The sequence below is a fragment of the Eleutherodactylus coqui genome, chromosome 4 (genome assembly GCF_035609145.1).
Source record: "Eleutherodactylus coqui strain aEleCoq1 chromosome 4, aEleCoq1.hap1, whole genome shotgun sequence".
NCBI lineage: Eukaryota > Metazoa > Chordata > Amphibia > Anura > Eleutherodactylidae > Eleutherodactylus > Eleutherodactylus coqui.
Window position 1 is genome coordinate 113668268 of NC_089840.1, and position 25999 is coordinate 113694266.

A 25999-nucleotide genomic window follows, 5' to 3' on the forward strand; every position below is an offset into this window, starting at 1 on the left:
CGAACTGCTGCAGGGTCTGACACAGCAGACCGACCGCTGGCTTGCGCCGCTGAGCCTCCAACCGGGCATGGTCGTGTGTGACAACGGCCGTAACCTGGTGGCGGCTCTGCAGCTCGGCAGCCTCACGCACGTGCCATGCCTGGCCCACGTCTTTAATTTGGTGGTTCAGCGGTTTCTGAAAAGCTACCCACGCTTGTCAGACCTGCTCGTAAAGGCGCGCCGGCTCTGCGCACATTTCCGCAAGTCCCACACGGACGCTGCCACCCTGCGCACCCTGCAACATCACTTTAAGCTGCCAGTGCACCGACTGCTGTGCGACGTGCCCACACGGTGGAACTCTACGCTCCACATGTTGGCCAGGCTCTATGAACAGCGTAGAGCTATAGTCGAATACCAACTCCAACATGGGCGGCGCAGTGGGAGTCAGCCTCCTCAATTCCTTTCAGAAGAGTGGGCCTGGTTGGCAGACATCTGCCATGTCCTTGGTAATTTTGAGGAGTCTACCCAGGTGGTGAGCGGCGATGCTACAATCATTAGCGTCACCATTCCTCTGCTATGCATCTTGAGAAATTCCCTGCAAACCATAAAGGCAGCTGCTTTGCGCTCGGAAACGGGGGCGGGGGAAGACAGTATGCCGCTGGATAGTCAGGGCACCCTCCTGTCTATTTCACAGCGCGTACAGGAGGAGGAGGAGGATGAGGAGGAGGGGGAAGAGACAGCTTGGCCCGCTGCTGACGGTACACCGGCTGATTGCCTGTCATCCTTTCAGCGTGTATGGCCTGAGGAGGAGGAGGAGGAGGAGGATCCTGAAAGTGATCTTCCTAGTGAAGACAGCCATGTGTTGCGTACAGGTACCCTGGCACACATGGCTGACTTCATGTTAGGATGCCTTTCTCGTGACCCTCGCGTTGCACGCATTCTGGCCACTACGGATTACTGGGTGTACACACTGCTCGATCCACGGTATAAGGAGAACCTGCCCACTCTGATTCCCGAAGAGGAAAGGGGTTCGAGAGTGTTGCTATACCACAGGACCCTTGCGGACAAGCTGATGGTAAAATTCCCAGCCGACAGCGCTAGTGGCAGAAGGCGCAGTTCCGAGGGCCATGTTGCAGGGGATGTGCGTAGATCGAGCAGCATGTACATCCCAGGCAGTGCAACAGTCTTTAAGGGCCTGGCCAGCTTTATGGCTCCCCACCAAGACTGTGTCACCGCTCCCCAGTCACGGCTGAGTCGGCGGGAGCACTGCAAAAGGATGGTGAGGGAGTACGTAGCGGATCGCACGACCATCCTTGGTGACGCCTCTGCCCCCTACAACTACTGGGTGTCGAAGCTGGACACGTGGCCTGAACTAGCCCTGTATGCCCTTGAGGTGCTTGCTTGTCCTGCGGCTAGCGTGTTGTCGGAGAGGGTGTTTAGTGCGGCTGGGGGAATCATCACCGATAAGCGTAGCCGCTTGTCAACCGACAGTGCCGACAGGCTAACACTCATCAAGATGAACAAAGGCTGGATTTCGCCAGACTTCTGTTCTCCACCAGCGGACAGCAGCGATACGTAAGCAATACGTAGGCTGCACCCGCGGATGGAAGCTACGTTCTCTCTCACCATCCAAAACGGGGACATTTGTGCTTCATCAATCTGTGTCTAATATTCCTCCTCCTCCTCCTGCTGCTCCTCCTCCTGAAACCTCACGTAATCACGCTGAACGGGCAATTTTTCTTAGGGCCACAAGGCTCACTCAAATAATGTTTTCAGAACAATTTTTATAAGTTTCAATTAGCTTAAAAGCGTTGGAACTTTAACTTGAACCAATTTTTCGTTACACTGGGCTGCCTCCAGGCCTAGTTACCACTTAAGCCACATTAACCAAAGCGATTAATGGGTTTCACCTGCCCTCTTGGCTGGCCATGGCCAATTTTTGGGATGTACATTAGTACTGTTGATACAGCAATTTTTGTGGGCCCTCGCCTACAGTGTAATCAAATTAATTTTTAGGCCACCTGCATTACAGCTGACGTTACCTCAGCTGTGTTGGGCAATGCAATGGGATATTTCTATGTACCGCCGGTGGCTTCCTGGCACCCACCCAGGCAGTGGGTCCACAGGGAGTTAAACCTACATGTGTCCACTTGTAAAGAACCCCAGTCTGACTGGGGCATGCAGTGTGGGCCGAAGCCCACCTGTATTACGCACGACATTACTACCTCAGCTGTGTTGGGCAATGCAATGGGATATTTTTGTGTACCGCCGGTGGGTTCCAGGGAGCCACCCATGCTGTAGGTGCACACTGAGTTTTTAATACATCTGTACACTTCTAAAGAACCCGTCTGACTGGGGCATGCAGTGTGGGCCGAAGCCCACCTGTATTACGCACGACATTACTACCTCAGCTGTGTTGGGCAATGCAATGGGATATTTCTATGTACCGCCGGTGGCTTCCTGGCACCCACCCAGGCAGTGGGTCCACAGGGAGTTAAACCTACATGTGTCCACTTGTAAAGAACCCCAGTCTGACTGGGGCATGCAGTGTGGGCCGAAGCCCACCTGTATTACGCACGACATTACTACCTCAGCTGTGTTGGGCAATGCAATGGGATATTTTTGTGTACCGCCGGTGGGTTCCAGGGAGCCACCCATGCTGTAGGTGCACACTGAGTTTTTAATACATCTGTACACTTCTAAAGAACCCGTCTGACTGGGGCATGCAGTGTGGGCCGAAGCCCACCTGTATTACGCACGACATTACTACCTCAGCTGTGTTGGGCAATGCAATGGGATATTTCTATGTACCGCCGGTGGCTTCCTGGCACCCACCCAGGCAGTGGGTCCACAGGGAGTTAAACCTACATGTGTCCACTTGTAAAGAACCCCAGTCTGACTGGGGCATGCAGTGTGGGCCGAAGCCCACCTGCATTAAGCACGACATTACTACCTCAGCTGTGTTGGGCAATGCAATGGGATATTTCTGTGTACCGCCGGTGGGTTCCAGGGAGCCACCCATGCTGTGGGTCGACAGGGACTTCACAATAGGGAGTTGTACCTGCCTGTGTCTATGAATTAAAAAGCCCGGTCTGACTGGGGCATGCAGACACCTTGACAGAATGAATAGTGTGTGGCACATAGGTTCCCCATTGCTATGCCCACGTGTGCAGCTCCTGATGGCGGTGGCACAGGATTCTATTTCTCATTGCTTCTGTACAGCATTGTGGGCTATCGCTCCGCCACTTTTAAAGAGGGTCGCTGCCTAGCCGTGCCAACCTCTGCAGTGTATGCCTGAGGTCCCTCGTCATGGCAGACGCAATTCTAAATAGACATGAGCGTGGTGTGGCATGAGGGCAGCTGAAGGCTGCGCAGGGACACTTTGGTGTGCGCTGTGGGGGGGAGGGGGTGCGGTTGGGCAGCATGTAACTCAGGAGAAGTGTCAGTGGAGTGTCATGCAGGCAGTGATTGTGCTTTGTTGGAGGTAGTGTGGTGCTTAGCAAAGGTATGCCATGCTAATGAGGGCTTTTCAGAAGTAAAAGTTGTTGGGAGGGGGGGGGGCCCACTCTTGCCGCTATTGTGGCTTAATAGTGGGACCTGTGAACTTAGGATGCAGCCCAACATGTAGCCCCTCGCCTGCCCTATCCGTCACTGTGTCATTCCCATCACTTTCCTGAATTGCCCAGATTTTCACACATGAAAACCTTAGCGAGCATCGGCGAAATACAAAAATGTTCTGGTCGCCCATTGACTTCAATGGGGTTCGTTGTTCGAAACGAACCCTCGAGCATCACGGGAAGTTCGTTACGAATAACGAACACCCGAACATTTTGGTGTTCGCTCATCTCTAGTGAAGATGTTAAAAAGGCATATTGGCCGTTACTAAGGGGTTAAGTCATATTTTCCACCATATATAAGAGATATTTGTATTGCGTGTGTGTAAAAATGGTAACTGTCAGCTTTCACTATGAATAAGCATATATACATTGCTCATACAGTGGAATATTTTGTACATAGAGGAGTATTCGTATGACACCTGGACATCTACCATATGAAGGGCTCTGTGGAAAGACTAATGAAAGTCCACCGTTAGTGAAAACTGATCCTTTAAATGTAAAAGTTTCACATCCCGTCCACTATAATGTATACAATGAAATATAAATTTGAAGATTGTAATATATGCTAATACTAAGCACACATGAGTCATGGTACGGGGCGCTGACATGTTTAATAAGGAAACTGCACTGTCATCGTCTTCTGCAGTCATGTGACTGGATCTTGAACCTTCCTGCTGAAAGTGCAATGAACTTTGGTCTTTCTTCTGGCAGCTGTGTTTACGGTGCACATCTTCATTAATTTACCTTCACCAACACACTCTACAGCATTAGAACTGTGTCACACGAAAGAATTTGCATGAGCAATACACAGTGAATAGAACTCATTGATTTCAATGGGTTCATTCACATAAGTGTATCGTTCATGCAAAAAATGTGCAGAATGCTCTATTTTCCTGTGCATTTACACCTGAAAATAGTACATATTGAACATAATTGCCCATTTCAATGAATGGGAGCATGGTTGCGTATTTTTTGGCATGCAAATGTGCACAATAGGCGCACGCAAAAAGTACAGTAAGGGCTCATGCCCACAGGCATATGTGTAAAGCGCCACGGGTTGCCTGCGGCATTTTACACATACACAGCCAATACGCTTTGCCAGCAGAGATCGTGTAAGGACTGAGGATGGCATGCCTAGAAATCTGGCGTCACGCACATGCGCAGTGCGATTGTTTTTAAAATTACGTTTCAAAACGCTGTACATTGTGATGAGCAAGTGTATCATATGCAGCCCAAGCAGAGGAATAGAGCATGCTGCGATTTATTTCTCTTGCGTATGGATATACAGTGTCCGCATGCCAGTGTGCATGAAAGAATGAAAGTCCATGGCAGTGATGTTACCAAAGCACTAACGTTGGTTTCATTGACATCATCATGTCTGTGGCATCATTAATCGCTATGGGGCTGTAGAGGGGACTACACCTCTGTCATGGGCCACACCTGTTCCTCTCTGCCAGCTGTAGGTTACAGTCCTCAATTTATAGGATCCACACTCTTGATGATATCACTGCTCATCGTGGCCTACCTGTGACCTAATCACCTGAAATGTTATCTCATTTGCTCTCTCCAGCAGTACTAATCCACAAATGCAGTCCTTGGGATAGGCCATCAATAGTACACCATTGTCTGCCACCTGGGACCCCTCCCGATCAACTGTAAGCTGGGCTTTTCTATGTATGCACTTAACTGATTATTGCAGAAAGCAGACACATCCATTCACACAGAAGTGGCCAGACTTGTTATTACAGACATTAAAGTGAATGGGAACTTGGTCTGCAATACCAAGTCTGGCCACTGCAGTGCTAATGGAGCTGTCTACTTACTGCAGAAATCAGCTTAGTGCATGAGTACAAAGGCCAAGTTACAGCTGATAGGCAGGTGTCCCAGGCACTGGGCCCTCTCTGATCTACTTTTGATGGCTTATCCTAAGGATAGGCCATCAAAAGTTTACAACTGGACAATACTTAATACCTTGATGTGTGAAACTATATGCCCTACAGTTGCCTAAGTCAGCAAAGAATCTGTAAAAAGACTTAAACAACGTGGTATAGGTTTTTATATGTGATGCCTTCTAAATTTTACTCAACTTTTCTTTTCTCTACAGTGAAAAAAGTTATTCAAACTCAAACTGCCCAAACTGATGCCATAGGAAAGCATATGCTTTTGGCACAGGTTAGGCGCATTACAGTCTATGAACTCTTATCATGGGAACAGTTACTTGTGAATATAGCAAACATCTATTACCACCCCAGTCTAAATATAGTTGTACCCCCCCCCCCCTCCCCCCCAACACATTATCTCCTCATTGGACATTCTTCCCAAATCCCTCTCCCTCAGCAGCACATTACCCCCTAAACCTAAGCCCTGTCAACAGAATATTCACCGACCATCCCTGCTGCATTATTTTTTCCCCTCATCTTAACAGCAGGTCATTCTTTCACTGTACTATCAGATCCAAAGTCCCATTTTCCACAAGCACAGACTCTCCAGCGGGGCCTGGAGATATGGTCCGGGATTAACATAGCATGGAGTAGTGGGTTAAGCCTCATTTACATGCAACAATTATGGCTTTTGAGCGATAATTGTTGCATGTAAATGCTGCCATAGTTCACTCTTTGGCTGAACGATCATTTTTAGGTGAGCATAAAATCCATCGCTCAGCTGGAGAGTGATAGCAGGGACCGCACGCTGTGTTCTCCATGGGAGCAGCTGATTACATTGCATTCAGCTGACTGCCCGTGGCAGCTTGTGCGAAGACAATACAGCTGAGTGCAAAGTCCAGACCATATGCTGAGATTTGCAAACAGCTACTGGCGGCTCTTTTACATGCAAATGAAGCTGATAAAGTGCTAATGGGCATTAGAGCCCATTAGTACTTTATGCAAAATGATCGCTAAAACTGTCAATCTTTCAATTGTTTAAAAGATTATCTTTGTGTGTAAATGAGCATGAAATTAGTTAGTACCATATAGTTGCAGCTCAATGGGTAGGAGGTACGAAGCCAAAAGTCAGAAAGGGAGAGAAAGCAGCACAAAGACCTTTTAGTGACAACATCAGATCACATGGGATGTCGGAGATCTGCTGTTGTTATCCAATGTAAGCATGTATGGTTTTTATTCAACTGTAAATTCGGTTGAATATCTCTAAGAATAATCTTTTTTTTTTCTTCAGAAGATCAGCGGTGCCATTTTCTGCACTGTGGAAGACTTAGAAGAACTCTTTGATGAACTCAGTAAAGGAGGGAAGGCACAGCTTACTTTTGAAGAGTTCACTTCAGGACTGAGTACGTTAGTTTGATACTGTATGTAATGTAAGGCTTTGTCTGCACATGTAGCCTATCATCTGTAAGTGCTGCGCTATATAAAGATTATTAGTAGTAGTATATGAATGATTGTTCAGATGTCACTCAACTCCCCTAGAATTCTGAATGGCTGATGTCTATGGTCAGCTTCAGCTATGTACTATTTATTTGTTTTTCCAATACGTTTTTACTGGATTTTGCAAGAAAAATGCAACTTAAAATGGCAAATTACAAAGCAAAAACTATTCCAGAACTTTGCCATATGTGTAACACTAGTTGATATACCTGGCCTCACCCGAGTTAATTTAATACAGGTGTTTACATGTTGTTTGCACAGAAAATTTTATGAAGTCAAGTTTACTTAAGAGTAAGGGCGCCCACCCACTGGCGATTTTTTTTCCTTTGCGTTTTGCGTTTTTTCTCAAGAGCAATTAGTATTGAATGTGCTCCTGTCCACTGGCGTTTTTTTTTTCGGTCCGTTGCAATTTTTAACATAGGAACTGTCAGTTGCATATGTGTCCTTATTTTTCTCTTAATGCACCCATGAATGTCAATGGAAATTAACGGAAAAGGCGCGAAAATGCCACGAAAAACGCTGCGTTTTTCACGCACGAAAATCGCAAACGCCAGTGGGTGGGCGCCCTAACAGAGGAATAAAATATATATACACATAGAGGAATGTTAGATTTTACTCAGCCTGCATGTACCGATGTCCCTCTGCAGAATGTGCCACCCCTCCCACTCTCCTTAATTAGGACTAGAGATGAGCGAACGTGTTCGTCCGAACTTGATATCCGTGCGGATATTAGGGTGTTCGGGATGTTCGTTATTCGTAACGAACACCATGCGGTGTTCGGGTTACTTTCACTTCCTTCCCTGAGACGTTAGCGCGCTTTTCTGGCCAATTGAAAGACAGGGAAGGCATTACAACTTCCCCCTGCGTCGTTCAAGCCCTATACCACCCCCCTGCAGTGAGTGGCTGGGGAGATCAGGTGTCCGCCTAATATAAAAGTCGGCCCCTCCCGCGGCTCGCCTCAGATGCCGTGTGAGTTAGATGAGGGACAGTGCTGTTTGTACCGGAGCTGCTGTAGGGAAAGAATTGGTAGTTAGTGTAGGCTTCAAGACCCCCAAAGGTCCTTATTAGGGCCACTGATAGCTGTGTGTTGGCTGCTGTTAGCAGTGGCAATTTTTTTTTCCCTCAAAATCGGCTCTGCAGAGCGTTGCACCCGGCATTAGGGACAGAAGTGTTGCATAGGCAGGGAGAGTGTTAGGAGTGAGTGTAGCCTTCAAGAACCTCAACGGTCCGTTCTAGGGCCATATTTAACCGTGTGCAGTACTGTGCTGGCTGCTGTTAGCTGTGCTGCATATTTTTTTTCTTCTCAAAATCGCCTCTGCAGAGCATTGCACCCTCCATTGATACTGCAGGGAAAGAATTGTGTAGGCAGGGCCACAACACAGTTATTATTCATTGAATATACGCAGTGCGGCCTTTTGCTTGTAAAACAAGTGAAAAAAATTCTATTTGACCTGCCTCTGTCCGTCCTAAGGGCTGTGGACACGTGTCGGCTGCGTGTGCAACGTTTAAAAATCAGACGCACCCAGCGACGTTTTACTGCTGGCTTCGCCATTTGCTTTCCTTAATTGGGAAAAAAAATACCTGCTCTGCCAGAGTTATAATAACTCTGCTACCCTCAAGTTCTGTGCCACATTAGCAGGGCCACAGCACAGTTATTAAACTTCTCATGTTCATTGAATATACGCAGTGCTGCCTTTTGGTGGAAAAAAACTGAAAAAAATTCTATTTGTCCTGCCTCTGTCCGTCCTAAGGGCGGTGGACACGTGTCGGCTGCGTGTGCAACGTTTAAAAATCAGACGCACCCAGCTACGTTTTACTCCTGGCTTCGCCATTTGCTTTCCTTAATTGGGAAAAAAATACCTGCTCTGCCAGAGTTATAATAACTCTGCTACCCTCACGTTCTGTGACACATTAGCAGGGCCACAGCACAGTTATTAAACTTAGATTATTCATTCACTAGAGGCAGTGGGGCCTTTCGTTTTCAAAAAAGGGAAAAAATTATATTTGGCCTGCAGTCTTGCGCCAATTTATTTCCTGCCTGTGAAATCAAATCACTGGTAATACAGCATGCTGAGGGGTAGGGGTAGGCCTAGAGGACGTGGACGCGGCCGAGGACGCGGAGGGCCAAGTCAGGGTGTGGGCACAGGCCGAGCTCCTGATCCAGGTGTGTCGCAGCCGACTGCTGCGCGATTAGGAGAGAGGCACGTTTCTGGCGTCCCCACATTCATCGCCCAATTAATGGGTCCACGCGGGAGACGGTTATTAGAAAATGAGCAGTGTGAGCAGGTCCTCTCCTGGATGGCAGAAAGTGCTTCGAGCAACCTATCGTCAACCCGCAGTTCTGCGCCGTCCACTGCTGCAAATCCGAATCCTCTGTCTGCTGCTCCTCCTTCCTCCCAGCCTCCTCACTCCACTACAATGACACCTGCTCAGGAGCGGGAACACTCCCAGGAACTGTTCTCGGGCCCCTGCTTAGATTGGGCAGCAGCGGTTCCTCTCCCACCAGAGGAGTTTATCGTCACTGATGCCCAACCATTCGAAAGTTCCCGGGGTCCGGGGGAAGAGGCTGGGGACTTCCGCCAACTGTCTCAACAACTTTCTGTGGGTGAGGAGGACGATGACGATCAGACACAGTTGTCTTGCAGTGAGGTAGTAGTAAGGGCAGTAAGTCCAAGGGAGCAGCGCACAGAGGATTCGGAGGAAGAGCAGCAGGACGATGAGGTGACTGACCCCACCTGGTGTGCAACGCTTACTCAGGAGGACAGGTCTTCAGAGGGGGAGTCAAGGGCATCAGCAGGGCAGGTTGCAAGAGGCAGTGCGGTGGCCAGGGGTAGAGGCAGGGCCAGACCGAATAATCCACCAACTGTTTCCCAAAACGCCCCCTCGCGCCATGCCACCCTGCAGAGGCCGAGGTGCTCTAAGGTCTGGCAGTTTTTCACAGAGACGCCTGACGACCGACGAACAGTGGTGTGCAACCTTTGTCGCGCAAAGCTCAGCCGGGGAGCCAACACCAACAGCCTCACCACCACCACCATGCACAGACATATGATGGCCAAGCACCCCACAAGGTGGGACGAAGGCCGTTCAGCGCCTCCGTTTTGCACCCCTGCCTCTCCCCCTGTGCCCCAACCTGCCACTGAGATGCAACCCCCCTCTCAGGACACAGGCACTACCGCCTCATGGCCTGCACCCACACCCTCATCTCCGCTGTCCTCGGCCCCATCCAGCAGTGTAGTTCAGCGCACCGTCCAGCCGTCGCTTGCGCAACTGTTGGAGCGCAAGCGCAAGTACGCCGCCACGCACCCGCACGCTCAAACGTTAACCGTCCGCATAGCAAAATTCATCAGCCTTGAGATGCTGCCATATAGGGTTGTGGAAACGGAGTCCTTCAAAAGTATCATGGAGGCGGCGGCCCCGCGCTACTCAGTTCCCAGTCGCCACTACTTTTCCCGATGTGCCGTCCCAGCCCTGCACGACCACGTCTCCCGCAACATTGTACGCGACCTCACCAACGCGGTTACTGCCACGGTCCACTTAACAACGGACACGTGGACAAGCACAGGCGGGCAGGGCCACTACATCTCCCTGACGGCACATTGGGTGAATTTAGTGGAGGCTGGGACAGAGTCAGAGCCTGGGACCGCTCACGTCCTACCCACCCCCAGAATTGCGGGTCCCAGCTCGGTGGTGGTATCTGCGGAGGTGTATGCTTCCTCCACTAAAGCACCCTCCTCCTCCTCCTCCTCTGTCTCGCAATCAAGATGTGTTAGCAGCAGCATGTCGCCAGCAGTCGGTGTCGCGCGGTGTGGCAGCACAGCAGTGGGCAAGCGTCAGCAGGCCGTGCTGAAACTACTCAGCTTAGGCGATAAGAGGCACACGGCCCACGAACTGCTGCAGGGTCTGACACAGCAGACCGACCGCTGGCTTGCGCCGCTGAGCCTCCAACCGGGCATGGTCGTGTGTGACAACGGCCGTAACCTGGTGGCGGCTCTGCAGCTCGGCAGCCTCACGCACGTGCCATGCCTGGCCCACGTCTTTAATTTGGTGGTTCAGCGCTTTCTGAAAAGCTACCCACGCTTGTCAGACCTGCTCGTAAAGGCGCGCCGGCTCTGCGCACATTTCCGCAAGTCCCACACGGACGCTGCCACCCTGCGCACCCTGCAACATCACTTTAAGCTGCCAGTGCACCGACTGCTGTGCGACGTGCCCACACGGTGGAACTCTACGCTCCACATGTTGGCCAGGCTCTATGAACAGCGTAGAGCTATAGTCGAATACCAACTCCAACATGGGCGGCGCAGTGGGAGTCAGCCTCCTCAATTCCTTTCAGAAGAGTGGGCCTGGTTGGCAGACATCTGCCATGTCCTTGGTAATTTTGAGGAGTCTACCCAGGTGGTGAGCGGCGATGCTACAATCATTAGCGTCACCATTCCTCTGCTATGCATCTTGAGAAATTCCCTGCAAACCATAAAGGCAGCTGCTTTGCGCTCGGAAACGGGGGCGGTGGAAGACAGTATGCCGCTGGATAGTCAGGGCACCCTCCTGTCTATTTCTCAGCGCGTACAGGAGGAGGAGGAGGAGCATGAGGAGGATGAGGAGGAGGGGGAAGAGACAGCTTGGCCCGCTGCTGACGGTACACCGGCTGATTGCCTGTCATCCTTTCAGCGTGTATGGCCTGAGGAGGAGGAGGAGGAGGAGGAGGAGGATCCTGGCAGTGATCTTCCTAGTGAAGACAGCCATGTGTTGCGTACAGGTACCCTGGCACACATGGCTGACTTCATGTTAGGATGCCTTTCTCGTGACCCTCGCGTTGCACGCATTCTGGCCACGACGGATTACTGGGTGTACACACTGCTCGACCCACGCTATAAGGAGAACCTGCCCACTCTCATTCCCGAAGAGGAAAGGGGTTCGAGAGTGTTGCTATACCACAGGACCCTTGCGGACAAGCTGATGGTAAAATTCCCAGCCGACAGCGCTAGTCGCAGAAGGCGCAGTACCGAGGGCAAGGTAGCAGGGGAGGTGCGGAGATCGAGCAGCATGTACATCCCAGGCAGTGCAACAGTCTTTAAGGGCCTGGCCAGCTTTCTGGCTCCCCAGCAAGACTGTGTCACCGCTCCCCAGTCAAGGCTGAGTCGGCGGGAGCACTGTAAAAGGATGGTGAGGGAGTACGTAGCCGATCGCACGACCATCCTCGGTGACGCCTCTGCCCCCTACAACTACTGGGTGTCGAAGCTGGACATGTGGCCTGAACTAGCGCTGTATGCCCTGGAGGTGCTTGCTTGTCCTGCGGCTAGCGTCTTGTCGGAGAGGGTGTTTAGTGCGGCTGGGGGAATCATCACAGATAAGCGTAGCCGCTTGTCAACCGACAGTGCCGACAGGCTAACACTCATCAAGATGAACAAAGGCTGGATTTCCCCAGACTTCTGTTCTCCACCAGCGGACAGCAGCGATACGTAAGCAATACGTAGGCTGCACCCGCGGATGGAAGCTACGTTCTCTCTCACCATCCAAAACGGGGACATTTCTGCTTCATCAATCTGTGTCTAATATTCCTCCTCCTCCTCCTGCTCCTCCTCCTGAAACCTCACGTAATCACGCTAAACGGGCAATTTTTCTTAGGGCCACAAGGCTCGCTCAAATAATTTTTCTGAACAATTTTTATACGTTTCAATGCGCTTAAAAGCGTTGGAACTTTAACTTGAACCAATTTTTCGTTACACTGGGCTGCCTCCAGGCCTAGTTACCACTTAAGCCACATTAACCAAAGCGATTCACCTGCCATCTTGGTTGGGCATGGCCAATTTTTACTGAGGTACATTAGTACTGTTGGTACACCAATTTTTTGGGGCCCTCACCTACAGTGTAATCATAGCAATTTGTATGTTCTTCGCCTGCACTCATGGTACAGAAAGGTGTGTGGGGTTGGCCTACACTTTAGCTACATAAATGTAACTTGGGCCTTGGCTATACTAAGGCTACTGAAATGGAACTAAGACTGCGCTCCCACTATACTGCTGCTTCAGAATTGTTACTGGGGCCTGTCTTGAGTGCTACTATTGCTGACATGGAACGAAGACTGCGCTCCCGCTATACTGCTGCTTCGGAATTGTTACTGGGGCCTGTCTTGAGTGCTACTATTGCTGACATGGAACGAAGACTGCGCTCCCGCTATACTGCTGCTTCGGAATTGTTACTGGGGCCTGTCTTGAGTGCTACTATTGCTGACATGGAACGAAGACTGCGCTCCCGCTATACTGCTGCTTCGGAATTGTTACTGGGGCCTGTCTTGAGTGCTACTATTGCTGACATGGAACGAAGACTGCGCTCCTCCTATAATGCTGCTAGTGATATGTTAGTGGGGCCTGTCCTAATGCTACGGCTGAAATGTTACGAATTCTGGGCTCTGCCTATACCGCTGCTAATGGTATGTCTCTGGGGTGTGGAAACAGAGGCTTCCCAAAGACATGATGGCGGCGAGGCCATTTCCCACCAACGCGGTTACTGTTAAGGTGCATATAACCACGGACACGTGGAGAGGACACGTAGTGCCTCAAAAACATCCCCCTCCTCCTCCAACAGGGAAAACATTCTTGGCAAATGCCTTTGCATTGGTTCGTCTCGTGGCAGTCCAAGAATTTCACCTTTACCGACACAACAAGAGAGCCCCCACACCATCCCCCCGCCACGGCCCACTTAATCCTGGCCGCATTCCGAAAACCAACAAAATACAACCGTGCTACTAGGTCCGCAGTCACCACCACATTACCACCAACGCGGTTACTGTTAAGGTACATATTACCAGTCTGACTGGGGCATGCAGACACCTTGACAGAATGAATAGTGTGTGGCACATAGGTTCCCCATTGCTATGCCCACGTGTGCAGCTCCTGATGGCGGTGGCACAGGATTATATTTCTCATTGCTTCTGTACAGCATTGTGGGCTATCGCCCCGCTCCTTTTAAAGAGGGTCGCTGCCTAGCCGTGCCAACCCTCTGCAGTGTGTGCCTGCGGTTCCTCCTCATGGCAGACGCACTTCTAAATAGACATGAGGGTGGTGTGGCATGAGGGCAGCTGAAGGCTGCGCAGGGACACTTTGGTATGCGCTGTGGGGGGGAGGGGGGGCGGTTGGTCAGCATGTAACCCAGGAGAAGTGGCAGCGGAGTGTCATCCAGGCAGTGATTGTGCTTTGTTGTAGCTAGTGTGGTGCTTAGCAAAGGTATGCCATGCTAATGAGGGCTTTTCAGAAGTAAAAGTTGTTGGGAGGGGGGGGGGGCCACTCTTGCTGGTATTGTGGCTTAATAGTGGGACCTGTGAACTTGAGATGCAGCCCAACATGTAGCCCCTCGCCTGCCCTATCCGTTGCTGTGTCGTTCCCATCACTTTCTTGAATTGCCCAGATTTTCACACATGAAAACCTTAGCGAGCATCGGCGAAATACAAAAATGCTCTGGTCGCCCATTGACTTCAATGGGGTTCGTTATTCGAAACGAACCCTCGAACATCGCGGGAAGTTCGTTTCGAATAACGAACACCCGAACATTTTGGTGTTCGCTCATCTCTAATTAGGACCTAAAGAATGCCCGCGCCAAATTTTACGCTTGTACGACAACGAGAAGTTGCATTACATAGGGGTGCACTTACTTTTGCAATTAGCATTGAATAATCAAGTTGTGATTAAAGATGAGCGAGTATACTCGCTAAGGCACATTACTCCAGGGAGTAGTGCCTTAGCCGAGTATCTCCCCGCTAGTCTCTAAAGATTCGGGCGCCGGCGCCGGTGACAGGTGAGTTGCGGCGGGGAGCAGGGGGGGAGTGGAGGGGGGGAAAGGGAGAGAGATCTCCCCTCCATTCCTCCCCGCTCTTCCCCGTCGCTCCCCGCCCCCCCACCGCCCTCCGAATCTTTAGAGACGAGTGGGGAGATATTCGGCTAAGGCACTACTCGCTTGAGTAATGTGCCTTAGCAAGTATACTCGCTCATCTCTAGTTGTGACCCCTTTGCTTTTCCTATTTAGGACCTAAAGAATGGTTGTGCAAAATTTCATGTTTGTACGACACTGGGAAGTTAGAGAATTAGATCAGGTACATTACAGAGGGGTGCTAATACTTTTGCACTTAGCATTGAATTTTCGAGTTGTGACCCCTTTACTCCCTTGAAGTTGGAGAATTACCGTATTTTTCGCCTTATAAGACGCATCGGTATATAGGACGCACCCCCGTTTTAGAGCGGGAAAATAGGGGAAAAAAAATTTGAACTCACCCAGGGACAGCGCAGGGATAGTGCCGGGTGACGGAGCAGAGGGAGCAGCAGAGGTCTGAAAAACCGGCGCTCCATATCACAGTGGCACGCCTATGAAGCAGGAGGAAGGAAGCCGTTTGGTGGAGGCGGGGAGCAGCAGTAGTACCCTAGCGCTCACGACCAATCACAGGTATGTATGGGTGGCAGTGGGGAGGAGACTGGTCGCACATTTGTTCGTGCCATCGCGAGTTTAACACGCAATCGCACGAACTAAATCGCGTTTGCACTAAAAATGGCGATCGGAACAAATTTTTGGGCACATTCGCTTTATAAGACGCAGCAACTCCCCCCCCCCCCCCCCCCGCTTTGGAGGGGGAAAAAGTGCATCTTATAAAGCGAAGAATACGGTAATGGCGAGTCAGTCAGTCAGGGCTTTCAGCTTTATATATATTAATTATAGGTATTAAAGAAGATAGATATCAGTTTCTTGGCAATCAGGAAAAGGAAAGAGAGAAGCAGAAACAATAAGAACACCCAGCAAAAAGGGAACCTGTAGACATAAACAAATTGACAACAAAAGGGGTCAGAAAAGGATGTCTAGAATCGATCTGACAAATATGCACAGGAAAATAGAGCATGCTGCATATTTCTTTGCATCCATGGGTTCCATTTACTGCATATTGCGCACACAAATATGTTCTTGTGAATTTAGCTTTAGGGTGGCTTCACACGGATGTATGCGTTTTTGTGCACAACTCAGTGCAAAGTATTTGCGCTATGAACGAGTCTTTTTTTGCACATGTAGTGGCATATTTTACTGCACTTTTTGCGCTCTGAGGGCATGTTCATTTGTGTGCAGCCGATGAACTTGCCCTGATTTAAATGGCTATTTAACCTAATAAGTTCTAGATGTGTTCCTTTTTCTCACGGTATTGTGCAGCGTATTGCACATCCTCTTGCGCATTGCGTTTGCGCACCCCTATACACTTCTATGGGGACCTTTGGTGCCCAAATGTGCAGAAAAATAGAGTGTGCACTACTTTTTTGCATGTACAAACCCATTGGCATCAATGGGCTCTATTCTCTGTGTATTGCACGTGTAAATTTGACACACACAAAAACGTGTGCAATTAGGCACCTGTGAATGAGTCCTATGTGTATATTTTAGTAGACCTCTAATTGAAATGAGAGTTTATTTTTAGATGGACATTAAATTCTTTAACCCCTTCCCGCCACAGGGCGTAACTGTACATCCTGGCAGGGCGTACAGTTACGCCCTGAGGATAACGCAAGATCATAAGAAATCTCACGCTATCTGGCAGCGGGAGCCGACTGTCACTAATAGCTGGCCTCCATCTGCAACAGCGGTAGTGCATTGGAGCAGCGCTGTTAACCCCTTTCTGATCTATGTAGATTGTGGCATGTGAAGGGTTCACAGAGGGAGTGCAGGTTACCATTGCAACAGGCTGCCAGATACCAGCATCCTGCATTGCCAGTGCCTGTGATCGCTAATACAAGCGATAAGGCATTGCAGGACAGAAGTCCTGCAATGCCTTATCATAGCAATCATAGGTGCTATGGTACAAGTCCCCTACAGGGACACAAAATGTCTAAAAAAGATAAAAAAAATAATTTAAAAAGAAAAAATGTAAAAAAAAAGAACAAAAAAACCTTTTTTTGTGCTTTTTCTCATATTAGCATGATTTTTTTTTTTTCAAATTAAAATCCCATATATTTGGTATCGTCGTACCTGCAACGACTCGTATAGTAAGTTGAAATTATCCTGCACGGCAAAAAGCGTTAAAAAAAAAACTAAAAACTGAGATAAAATACTAATTATTAGCATTTTGCCTCTCAAAAACTGCAATAAAAGTGATCCAAAAAGCAGTATGTACCCCAAAATAGTACCAATAAAAAACAGTTTTTCTGGCAAAAAATAAGCCCTTACAGAGCTCCGTCCATGTAAAAATAAAAACGTTATGGGACTTTGAATGCAACGATTTAGAAAAAAATGATTTCCAAAAAATAGGTTTTTATTGTGGGCAAACCTTAAAAAAAAATCTAAGAATTTTGGTATTGCTGTAATTGTATCGTCGCGCAGAAAAAATGTATTGTGTCAATTATGCTGCATGATTAACACTGTAAAAAAAATCTACGGCAGAATTGATGCGTTTTCTCTTCCTGTTATAAAAAAATAATAAAAGTTTTACAATATAGTCTATGTACCCAAAAATGGCACCAAGAAAAACAACAGTTCGCAACGCAAAAAACAAGCCCTTATACGGCTGCGTCAACGGAAAAATAAAAAAGTTATGGCTTTTGAAAAATGGAGATGAAATCCAACAAAAATTGTTGCGTTCTTAAGCCCAAAATAGGCCATGTCATTAAGGGGTTAAAGCTGAAGCACAAAAGGCCCTTTCATCTGCAAGGTCACAAGCTAAATGTTTGTTTTCTCCTGCATACATTTAGATGCTAAGTAATACATAAAAAAGGAAGTGGTCAAAGAGATTCCAAGAGAGGTTACCATTGTCTCATAGTTTACTCTTCTATGTATTGGTGTTCTGCACACTGTATACATAACTTTCACATTCATTTTTCTGTCTCATTACTTCCACATTACAGAACATCTCATTTCCTTGCATATTTACAGCTGTCTGTTCTATAGTAGCGAGCAAACACAGAAAGGATGGTGGAAATGACATTTTGGGGTCCCCCTATCCATTGTTGCTTCATGTGAAGACACACAACCCCATGGACAATGTTTAGAGTGAATATCCACCAATAAAAATGAATAGAGAGTGGGATAAATGTTTTCTTCAGTTATTGCTGTCATATAGCAGCCTTTTTGTTTCCCCTTTCTCCTGCATTTCATACTAACACCAATTGGTGCATGGAATTAGAGGTGAATATGATATGCCTGGCACTATGGTCTGAGTACAATATATAACACTCTGCAAGTAATTATATGTTTTAGCCATCTTGGGTATGATAGTATTCAGCTTTTGCCCAGTGTAGTCTGAAAAGCCATATTACCCTTGATATCTTGCATTGGTGATAGGACAACTATTCCATACTAACATAGTATGTAAGGCCGAAAAAAGACATGTGTCCATCCAGTTCAGCCTATTACCCCCCAACGTTGATCCAGAGGAAGGCAAAAAAAACCCCAATGAGGTAGAAGCCAATTTTCCCCATTTAAGAGAAAAAGTTCATTTCTCTCCCAAATCTGGCAATCAGAATAATCCCCAGATCACCCACCCTTTTGAAGTTACTGTATTAATGATTATAACTAGAGATGAGCGAGCACCAAAATGCTCGGGTGCTCGTTACTCGGGACGTACTTTTCGCGATGCACGAGGGTTCGTTTCGAGTAACGAACCCCATTGAAGTCAATGGGCGACCCGAGCATTTTTGTATATCGCCAATGCTCGCTAAGGTTTTCATTTGTGAAAATCTGGGCAATTCAAGAAAGTGATGGGAACGACACAGCGACGGATAGGGCAGGCGAGGGGCTACATGTTGAGCTGCATCTCAAGTTCCCAGGTCCCACTATTAAGCCACAATAGCGGCAAGAGTGCCCCCCCCCCCCAACAACTTTTACTTCTGAAAAGCCCTCATTAGCAAAGCACACCTTAGCTAAGCACCACACTACCTCCAACAAAGCACAATCACTGCCTGCATGACACTCCGCTGCCACTTCTCCTGGGTTACATGCTGCCCGACCCCCCCGCCCCCCCGCACGACCCAGTGTCCACAGCGCACACCAAACTGGCCCTGCGCAGCCTTCAGCTGCACTCATGCCACACCACCCTCATGTCTATTTATAAGTGCGTCTGCCATGAGGAGGAACCGCAGGCACACACTGCAGAGGGTTGGCACGGCTAGGCAGCGACCCTCTTTAAAAGGGGCGGGGCGATAGCCCACAATGCTGTACAGAAGCAATGAGAAATCCAATCCTGTGCCACCTCCATCAGGAGCTGCACACGTGGGCATAGCAATCGGGAACCTATGTGCCACACACTATTCATTCTGTCAAGGTGTCTGCATGCCCCAGTCAGACCGCGGTTTTTTATAAATAGTCACAGGCAGGTACAACTCCGCAATGGGAATTCCGTGTGCACCCACAGCATGGGTGGCTCCCTGGAACCCAGCGGCTGTACATAAATATATCCCATTGCATTGCCCATCACAGCTGAGGTAATGTCGTGCTTAATGCAGGTGGGCTTCGGCCCACACTGCATGCCCCAGTCAGACTGGGGTTCTTTAGAAATGGACACATGCAGTTACAACACCGTGTGGACCGACAGCATGGGTGGCTCCCTGGAACCCACCGGCGGTACATAAATATATCCCATTGCAGTGCCCATCACAGCTGAGGTAATGTCGTGCTTAATGCAGGTGGGCTTCGGCCCACACTGCATGCCCCAGTCAGACTGGGGTTCTTTAGAAGTGGACACATGCAGTTACAACACCGTGTGGACCGACAGCATGGGTGGGTGCCAGGAACCCACCGGCAGTACATAAATATATCCCATTGCAGTGCCCATCACAGCTGAGGTAATGTCGTGCTTAATGCAGGTGGGCTTCGGCCCACACTGCATGCCCCAGTCAGACTGGGGTTCTTTAGAAGTGGACACATGCAGTTACAACTCCGTGTGGACCGACAGCATGGGTGGGTGCCAGGAAGCCACCGGCGGTACATAAATATATCCCATTGCAGTGCCCATCACAGCTGATGTTACGTCAGCTTCAATGCAGGTGGGCTAAAAATTAATTTGATTACACTGTAGGCGAGGGCCCCCAAAAATTGTTGTACCAACAGTACTAATGTACCTCAGAAAAATTGCCCATGCCCAACCAAGAGGGCAGGTGAAACCCATTAATCGCTTTGGTTAATGTGGCTTAATTGGTAACTTGGCCTGGAGGCAGCCCAGTTAAAATAAAAATTGGTTGAGGTGAAAGTTTCAACGCTTTAATAAGCCTTGAAACGTATAAAAATTGTTTAGAAAAATTATATGACTGAGCCTTGTGGGCCTAAGAAAAATTGCCCGTTCGGCGTGATTATGTGAGGTTTCAGGAGGAGGAGCAGGAGGAGGAGGAGGAGGAATATTATACGCAGATTGATGAAGCAAAAATGTCCCCGTTTTTGATGGTGATAGAGAACGATGCTTCCATCCGCAGGTGCAGCCTACGTATTGCTTAGGTATCGCTGCTGTCCGCTGGTGAAGAAGAGAAGTCTGGGGAAATCCAGGCTTTGTTCATCTTGATGAGGGTAAGCCTGTCGGCACTGTCGGTTGACAGGTGGGTACGCTTATCCGTGATGATTCCCCCAGCCGCACTAAACACACTCTCTGACAAGACGCTAGCCGCAGGACAAGCAAGCACCTCCAGGGCATACAGCGCGAGTTCAGGCCACGTGTCCAGCTTCGACACCCAGTAGTTGTAGGGGGCAGAGGCGTCACGGAGGAAGGTCGTGCGATCGGCTACGTACTCCCTCACCATCCTTTTACAGTGCTCCCGCCAACTCAGCCTTGACTGGGGACCGGTGACACAGTCTTGCTGGGGAGCCAGAAAGCTGGCAAAGGCCTTGGATAATGTTCCCCTGCCTGCGCTGTACATGCTGCCTGATCTCTGCGCCTCCCCTGCTACCTGGCCCTCGGAACTGCGCCTTCTACCACTAGCGCTGTCGGATGGGAAGTTTACCATCAGTTTGTCCACCAGCGCCCTGTGGTATAGCATCATTCTGGAACCCCTTTCCTCTTCGGGAATGAGAGTGGAAAGGTTCTCCTTATACCGTGGGTCGAGCAGTGTGTACACCCAGTAATCCGTAGTGGCCAGAATGCGTGTAACGCGAGGGTCACGAGAAAGGCATCCTAACATGAAGTCAGCCATGTGTGCCAGGGTACCTGTACGCAACACATGGCTCTCCTCACTAGGAAGATCACTTTCAGGATCCTCCTCCTCCTCCTCCTCCTCTGGCCATACACACTGAAAGGATGACAGGCAAGCAGCATGTGTACCCTCAGCAGTGGGCCAAGCTGTCTCTTCCCCCTCCTCCTCATCCTCCTCATGCTCCTCCTCCTCAACGCGATGAGATATAGACATGAGGGTGCTCTGACTATCCAGCGACATACTGTCTTCCCCCGCCTCCGTTTCCGAGTGCAAAGCGTCTGCCTTTATGCTTTGCAGGGAACTTCTCAAGAGGCATAGCAGAGGAATGGTGACGCTAATGATTGCAGCATCCCCGCTCAGCATCTGGGTAGACTCCTCAAAGTTTCCAAGGACCTGGCAGATGTCTGCCAACCAGGCCCACTCTTCTGTAAATAATTGAGGAGGCTGACTCCCACTACGCCGCCCATGTTGGAGTTGGTATTCCGCAATAGCTCTACGCTGCTCATAGAGCCTGGCCAACATGTGGAGCGTAGAGTTCCACTGTGTGGGCACGTCGCACAGCAATCGGTGCACTGGCAGATGAAACCGATGTTGCAGGGTCCGCAGGGTGGCAGCGTACGTGTTGGAGTTGCGGAAATGTGCGCTGACCCGGCGCACCTTTCCGAGCAGGTATGACAAGCGTGGGTAGCTTTTCAGAAAGCGCTGAACCACCAAATTAAAGACATGGGCCAGGCATGGCACGTGCGTGAGGCTGCCGAGCTGCAGAGCCTCCACCAGGTTACGGCCATTGTCACACACGACCATGCCCGGTTGGAGGCTCAGCGGCGCAAGCCAGCGGTCGGTCTGCTCTATCAGACCCTGCAGCAGTTCGTGGGCCGTGTGCCTCTTCTCTCCTAAGCTGAGTAGTTTCAGCACGGCCTGCTGACGCTTGCCCACCGCTGTGCTGCCACGCCGCGCCACACCGACTGCTGGCGACGTGCTGCTGCTGCTGACACATCTTGATTGCGAGACAGAGGTTGCGTAGGAGGAGGAGGAGGAGGGTGGTTTAGTGGAGGAAGCATACACCGCCGCAGATACCACCACCGAGCTGGGGCACGCAATTCTGGGGGTGGGTAGGACGTGAGCGGTCCCAGGCTCTGACTCTGTCTCAGCCTCCACTAAATTCACCCAATGTGCCGTCAGGGAGATGTAGTGGCCCTGCCCGCCTGTGCTTGTCCACGTGTCTGTTGTTAAATGGACCTTGGCAGTAACCGCGTTGGTGAGGGCGCGTACAATGTTGCGGCAGACGTGGTCGTGCAGAGCTGGGACGGCACATCGGGAAAAGTAGTGGCGACTGGGAACCGAGTAGCGCGGGGCCGCCGCTGCCATCATGCTTTTGAAAGCCTCCGTTTCCACAAGCCTATACGGCAGCATCTCCAGGCTGATCAATTTGGCAATGTGCACGTTTAACGCTTGAGCGTGCGGGTGCGTGGCGGCGTACTTGCGCTTGCGCTCAAACACTGGCGCTAGCGACGTCTGGACGCTGCGCTGAGAGGCATTGCTGGATGGGGCCGAGGACAGCGGAGGTGAGGGTGTGGGTGCAGGCCAGGAGACGGTAGTGCCTGTGTCCTCAGAGGGGGGTTGGATCTCAGTGGCAGGTTGGGGCACAGGGGGAGAGGCAGTGGTGCAAACCGGAGGTGGTGAACGGCCTTTGTCCCACCTTGTGGGGTGCTTGGCCATCATATGCCTGCGCATGCTGGGGGTGGTGCCTCCTCAGCTGATCTTGGCGCGACAAAGGTTGCACACCACTGTTCGTCGGTCGTCAGGCGTCTCTGTGAAAAACTACCACACCGTAGAGCACCTTGACCTCTGCAGGGTGGCATGGCGCATGGGGGCGCTTTGGGAAACAGTTGGTGGATTATTCGGTCTGGCCCTGCCTCTATCCTTGGCCACCGCACTGGCTTGGCCTGTGCCCACACCCTAACTTGGGCCTCCGCGTCCTTGCCCGCGTCCACGTCCTATAGGCCTACCCCTCAGCATGGTGTATTACCAGTAGTGCAGAAACAGAACGCTGTAATTAAATGTGCCGCTTATTGGCCTGTGGTTGGAGGCTGACTTCGCTTACGGAACGCCAGGAAATAATTTTGCGCAAGCCTGCTGTAACACTTAGCTGGCTGCGTATGAATTTGGAGAACTACTACACCCAGCAGAGACCCAGAACACTGAGGACAGTCACAGGCAGCCCACATAGATTTTTTTCCCCAAATGTTTTTTGCAAAGGCCCACTGCCTATATTCAATCAATATGTCTTCTGTCCCTGCCTAAGCGCTTCTGGCCCTGGAGTATGTCAAAGAACTGCAGAGTGTTGCACTGTGAACTGCAATACAGCGGTGATTTCACAGCCCAGACAGAGCCAGGAAATAATTTTGCGCCAGCCTGCTGTAACACTTAGCTGGCTGCGTATGAATTTGGAGAACTACTACACCCAGCAGAGACCCAGAACACTGAGGACAGTCACAGGCAGCCCAAATAGATTTTTTTCCCCAAATGTTTTTGCAAAGGCCCACTGCCTATATTCAATCAATATGTCTTCTGTCCCTGCCTAAGCGCTTCTGGCCCTGGAGTATTACTGCAGGGCGCAATGCTCTGCACGGCCGATATACCCAAAAAAAAAAAAGTGCAACACTGCAAAAAGCAGCCTCCACAGTACTGCACACGGTTAGATGTGGCCCTAAGAAGGACCGTTGGGGTTCTTGAAGCCTAAAATACTCCTAACACTCTCCCTATAGCAGCTCCAACAAGACAGCACTTTCCCTCCTCTATGTCAGAATAAATCTGTGACGAGCTGCGGGAGGGGCCGATTTTTATACGTGGGTGACACCTGATCTCGCCAGCCACTCACTGCAGGGGGGTGGTATAGGGCTTGAACGTCGCAGGGGGAAGTTGTAATGCCTTCCCTGTCTTTCTATTGGCCAGAAAAGCACGCTAACGTCTCAGAGATGAAAGTGAAAGTAACTCGAACATCGCTTGGTACTCGTTACGAATAACGAGCATCTCGAACATGCTAATACTCGAACGAGTATCAAGCTCGGACGAGTACGTTCGCTCATCTCTAATTATAACATATAATTTTGTGTTGAACAAGAAAGGCGTCCAGGCCCCTCTTGTACTCTTTTATCGAATTTTTCATCTCCACATTCTCAGGCAGAGAGCTCCATAGTCTCACTGCTCTTACAGTACAGAACCCCCTTCTATGTCGATGTAGAAACCTACTTTCCTCTAGACGTAGAGGTCTCCCCCTTGTTACGGTCACAGTCCTGAGTATAAACAGATCATGGGAGAGATCTCTGTATTGTCCCCTGATATAGTTATTAGGTCACCCTTCAGCCGTCAATTTTCCCAAGTAAATAACCCCAAGTTTGATAACCTCTCCGAGTATTGTAGTCCACCCATTCCATTTATTACTTTAGTTGCCCACCGCTCAAGCACTGATATGCCCTTCTTGAGTACCGGTGCCTAAAATGATACATAATATTCCATGTGTGGTCTGACCAGTGACTAGTAAAGAGCAGAGAGTTGTCATGGACAAGACTATTGGATGAAGACTCAGTTTTGCAACTGTAGTATCAAAGCCATGGGTATACCTAATAACTAATCAGAGGCACAAATTGAAGCTTCTTGCTTCTAATGCAAAATCTGTAACAGTGCCCCCTAACTTTGTATCATTTATTCTACTGGTCTCATCCTGTGGGTTAGAAGGAACTTTTAAGTCTCTTTCGACTCCAGAATCCTGTGTCAACCACAAACTGTACACACCCCCTATAGTCCCACCAGTGTTGGTAACTGGGGCAAACAACTGGAAGCTACAGTTTAACTATCAGTGTATTACTATCTTATTTGTGCAGGTCTTGTGAAATCTTGTATTTGGCCAGCTGCAGTTTTTCATGATTATTTTAGCTTCATAAAAGGAGAAGTACAAATTGCAGCTTTATATTTCACCTCTGTTTTGGATCCATTCCCAGATGTCTCAGGAAAGAGTAGTGGCGTAACTTATTGACGAGGCTCAGGATCTGACTCATTTGCCCTGAACATAAAACCAGAAATCACAAGTAGATGGGAATTTAAAATAAAGAAGTATGAAGACTTAACATTGCCATATACACTAGATTAGTGCTGGCCATACCAGTCAATCTCAGCAGGACCAGCTGGCCATCTAATGCTTATGGTGAGGTCCAAACACTCCCTTGATGGCAAATGTTGTGGGAAAGAAGGATTTAAGATATTGGATTTCAACAAGGTTTATCCTTTGTTCTCAAGGGAGATAAGCCACAACCAGAGGTGGTTGGCTGAAGCTTATTTTCCCCTCTCCCTATTAAGAACTTATTAACAATCAGCCAAGCCAAATGTGTATGGGTATAGGGAGGGATGTCGGAAGGAATATTTGCTGACGGACAGCCAGTTGTATGGCTACCTTTATGCTAGAGCTAGTTTTTCTGGCTGAACTGGTCCCTTCATGTGATAACATTGTATTCAGAAAGATGTAATCATACTTCTCTTAAGTAATGAATCACCCTGCTCTATGTATTTTAGAAAAGCTCATCAATTCAAGCGGCAATCAATGGAATCAAACACGGAAAAGAAAATCAACAAAAAGAATCACAGAGTTTCCTCGATTTCTGTCATTAGAGGAAGCGGACACGGAGGAAAGGCAACAATTTAAGTCCTTTATGGAACAGCTTGGAGCACACAATGTGTTGGAAGAGTGAGTGTTTTTGGTATTCTTCTATTAAGGGCAGATCTATGGCTCCGATTCTTGTTAAGAATTACTTAATGTCGTCTTATGATCTCACCACTAAATACTGAATATGTTGCTGATATTGTATACATTATATAAAAACCTACCAAAGCAAATTGC

General features: G+C 49.2%; 1 protein-coding gene across 4 annotated transcripts in view; it reads left to right on the forward strand.

The window, feature by feature from the left end:
• Nucleotides 1-25999, forward strand: part of LOC136625647 (EF-hand calcium-binding domain-containing protein 4B-like) — a 90619-nt gene that overhangs the window by 13015 nt on the left and 51605 nt on the right. For 3 of the 4 annotated variants that reach the window (XM_066600018.1, XM_066600020.1, XM_066600021.1), the window contains exons 3-4: nucleotides 6768-6879; nucleotides 25675-25846. In XM_066600018.1, the coding sequence (XP_066456115.1) occupies nucleotides 6768-6879; nucleotides 25675-25846 (284 nt within the window). The remainder of the gene's footprint in view (nucleotides 1-6767; nucleotides 6880-25674; nucleotides 25847-25999) is intronic. The other variant, XM_066600019.1, reaches the window with a different exon arrangement.